The sequence below is a fragment of the Anarhichas minor genome, unplaced genomic scaffold (assembly GCF_050575085.1).
Source record: "Anarhichas minor isolate MPS153535 unplaced genomic scaffold, ASM5057508v1 ptg000040l, whole genome shotgun sequence".
Taxonomy (NCBI): domain Eukaryota; kingdom Metazoa; phylum Chordata; class Actinopteri; order Perciformes; family Anarhichadidae; genus Anarhichas; species Anarhichas minor.
Genome location: NW_027466486.1, coordinates 3721430 through 3725562, shown reverse-complemented (window position 1 = coordinate 3725562; position 4133 = coordinate 3721430). Strand labels below are relative to the sequence as shown.

General features: G+C 45.1%; 1 protein-coding gene across 1 annotated transcript; it reads right to left on the bottom strand.

Moving 5' to 3' along the window:
* Positions 1 to 259: 259 nt before the first annotated feature.
* Positions 260 to 3567, bottom strand: nceh1a (neutral cholesterol ester hydrolase 1a). The gene is made up of 5 exons (XM_076108321.1): positions 3427 to 3567; positions 1991 to 2231; positions 1426 to 1495; positions 982 to 1153; positions 260 to 880 (listed from the first exon to the last, which is right to left on the bottom strand). Exons 1-5 carry the CDS (start codon positions 3565 to 3567, stop codon positions 260 to 262), a joined length of 1245 nt encoding a protein of 414 aa, XP_075964436.1.
* Between the last annotated feature and the right edge of the window lie 566 nt (positions 3568 to 4133).

Sequence of the window (4133 nt, the reverse complement as noted above, 5' to 3'; positions counted from 1 at the left end):
ATATCTGCCCTTCTCCACTGCAGGCAGATATTGCATTGCTAGCAGAGCTTCATATGTAACAAGGTAGTATGTGTGTGTCTGTGTCTGCAAGAACATGGGGGGGCCCTGAGCTTGCATTTTTAAACAAAGAGCAGATGTATTAGCCCTTAGCAAGTTTATGATTCATAAAGCAGCATCAATGAAACACACACACATGCATGCACCCATAAAGAGCCTTTCACTCACTTGCGCACACACACACACACACACACACACACTCTTACAAGTTGTTCTGCAGCCAGTTGAGGTAACCCCGGAGTGCTCTCTTCCCTACATCAAATTCCATTGGCCAGGTGATCAAGTTGAAGCATCCGTGGAAGCCGTCCTCATAGTGGTCGTTGGTGACTGAGACGCCTGCGTCCTGTAAGCGCCGTGCGTACATCAGGCCATCATCCCTCAACACGTCATACTCGCATGTGAGGATGTATGCTCGAGGGCATTTAACCAAAACCTCTGGTCCTGCTAACAGTGGTGACGCCCTCACATCCAGCAGCCCCGGCACCTCCTTCCCTGTCCCCTGTGAACCCTTCTTCACAATCACAGGCCTGTAGTTCTGCTGGTGTTTCGGGGGCAGGAGGGCGGTCCAGTCTAGACGCGCTCTCAGCTCTGGGGTGATGCTCGTGTGGTGTAAGGAGCTGTGGTTGTTGGCCAGCCACTGGGACTGAAGGGAGAGGTCAGCACCAAGGTACTGCAGCCAGAAGTGGACCATGAGGAGCCGGTAGAGGACGGGTATGTTCTGGTTCTGCAAGTAGGAGGGCGTGTTGAAGTCCAGAGCCTGGAGCGCTGGGTAGATCAACGCCTGAACGCTGAATTTCACACTCATAGTCTCATCTGTAGAAATCTAGGAAAATTAAAAAAAAAAAAAAAAAAACGTAAGGCCTCCATCTTCTGATCTTTATACACAGTGCACACTTTCCGACAGGAGATTGCTTCGGTATTTACCTCTTGAGCGACCGCAGCAGCCAGGTTTCCTCCAGCACTGTCACCTGTCACAGCCACACGCTCAGGGTCGATGGCATACCTGGCCTGGACCTCTGGGGACAGGAAGTGCTTGGCAGCAGCGAGGCAGTCTAAATACGGCACTGGAAAGTGCACCTCTGGAAACAGACGATACCTACACAGACATGGGTTGCAAACGATCATTTACTGCAGGCTTCGAAAACTTAGGAGAATGTGACTGTAAGCACTTTTTCTGTAGTTAAAGGGTCACGCCACCAATTTCGCACATTGAAGATCAATTCACTTGTCTAAAGGAGTATGACTGAAAACACTTCTGTGGCTCTGAAGGGAGCTTTCTAACGTCTGAGAATGTGTATTTCTTAAAGTGTGTTTCTGTCTCAATGAGCAGCAACGTTTAGCAAAAGCAGGTTGGTGTTGCACACTTACTCAACAGAGACCACAACAGTGTTGAGCTCGTCGGACAACATCCGGTTGATTGTGTCATACGACCCCTTCTCTGAGGAAGTGAGAGAGAGAGGTGGAGGAGTTTGGAAAAGTGCACATAAAATATTTTGCAGCTTAATTATCAACATTTTTGAAGTATCACTGGAAGGCACGAAGACACGCACACAAGTTGCAACACAAACGTTTGTGGAATCTGGACAAATCATTTCCCTTTGAGGCAGAAAATGTAACAGATCACATTCAATAAAACAAAAATATTAGCAATCATTTGGTTGGTTAATTGGTTTCAAGACGGTCTTGATGTTGCGTTTATAGTGGCATTTATAACGCTTTTAAAATACAAAATAAAGGAACAAAGCTTGCCTTTTTCCAACTGAATACAGGGCTAAGAGCAATAATTATAGAGATAAATAATGTGCACAATGAGCTGCAAACGCTGGGTGAAAAATACTTCTACGTTCTCAAGTTTTGACCATTTACTTTGCTGTTTTTTCTGACCTCATTTCTTCTACTTGCGCTTAAAGACAGCAGGAATGTCCGTACTCACTGGTAGTGCCGAGGGCCCAGCCTCCCCCGTGGATAAACATCAACCCTCTCCTCAGATGACCCTCCCCTCCAGCCGGGGGCTCGTACACTCGGACCGGGACGCCGGCGAAAGTGATGTCGCTGACTTTGACTCCGGGCATGACCCCTCCGCCGGACTCCCTCACCATGCCGTCAAAACCGTCCATGGACTGCCTGATTGACGTGATGTAATGGTCAAAGCCCAGCCAAGCTTTCAAAGAGGCCTGAAGACAGAAAGGACATTCGAGACATATTTGGGGCGACCAGTGAAAACAGCAGGAGAAATTCATCTCTTGGCAGGGAGTTGAGAAACAACTGTCTCCCCATGTCACCTCTGTACTGTATCTTACTGGTGTGTCTCAGTATGTCTGCCCTCCTCCCCACAAACGTCTCAGACTGTCTCAATAGTCTGGTTCAGCCAAGGCCAGCAGACACAGTGGGGATTCAGAACCAGCAACACCAACGTTACTGAAACAACGTTTCATAATAATATTAGTTTGATCACTTCCTTAGGTTGAACTTTATTTGCCTGATATCAGACAGAATTGAAAATGTAATGGGATCATGGGGGACATGAACGTCTGTACCAAATTGTATGGCAATCCATCCAATAGTTGTCAAGACATTTCACTCAAAACCAACAATGTCAACCTGCTGTCACAAAAAAAGAGCAATTTATCACAGAGTAGTTTAAAACCATTTGAGCTTCTTCTACAGTAAATCATAGTAAATGTTATAGAACAAATTTAAGCACAACTATTTAAATAACAAGGACAGACCAGTAGGACTTTTCTTTTAAATCTTATCGCAAAGTTTTTTTTTTGTTTTTTTTCACTTCATATTTGGAAAGGAAAGATGAGATTAATTATTACATGACTTGAACAAAGAGTACTAAAGCAAACAAGTCCTTATAATCTGCAAACTCCCTCAGACAGCGATAACTGGTATCATTACTCTTCACCTGCAGTACCATTTACAAAATGTAGCACAAAGGTGAGGGTGGAGGGGTGTGTCCGCACACTGACCGAGATCAAATTCCATGGTGGGTGCTTTGCAACAGGTCGGTCATGTTACAAACAGCGGGGCAGTTTCACAATCTAAGTGTAAATGTACTGGAAAAGCCCTTTCACAAAGTTTGTACATTTCACCTACTAATGTACAAATGACTAATTACTAATGTGCCTTCATGGATAACAGCTTGAAAAGACCTTATAATAAAGAGAACATGCGTTACAGTGTTTTAGGGTAAGAGGTGTGTCTTTGCCACTATGCAGTACATGCAACTTGTCTTTTTCATGTGGAAAACAACTGCTATAAAAAAAAAAATATTAGCTTTTATTTATACAGATCAGATCACAAGTACAGCTCAAGTTGCACGTGTACCACAATGTATTCCCAAATGCAAAACCTCTGTCTCACCAGGTGCATCATTGTTCGGAATCCAGCATCAATCATGATGAGCTTCCACGGCTCCTGGATGGCATCAGGCAGCGGGATGTACAGGTAGTAAGCGACCGCCACAGTGAGTGACACTGTGACAACAGCTGGCAGCAGCCTCATCATGTGTGTCTGACCGCTTCAGTGTCTAAAGACGGACTCTGCTGGCTGCACCTGATCCTCTCTGGGTGTGTGTCTCTGGAGGGCCTGGGAGGTCCATCCAGGCTCCGGAGGTGGCGCTACAAATAACTTCATTGGACCGATAAGCATGCAAGACTTCCGTTGGAACATCTTCAAAATAAAACCTTTGTTGACATCCGTTTTTCTCTGAGCCTGGTGTCTGGAAACTAAATGGCTTGATACTATCTACATTTGCCCATTTGTAAATCACTATCTAACAAATGTTCGGTATGCCACTATTCTATCCGCCTACAGGTATTTATTTAGTGGTAGATTTGAATCCAATTAGAAAAACAAATCACAGTATTTGGTTGTCGTCTTCTTCAGCCCAAAAAGCGTCTCTTTTTTTGCAAGACTGGCACTTTTATTTTGAAGGCTACGTAGCAGCAACGAATATGCATCCGGGAAATGAGTTTTTCTTGTGCGACATCTTCAGGTGGCTGCAAAGTTGTATTACACACATGTGACCACGGAGAGGCACAATAGAGCTGCAGAGTGCAGCCAGGACT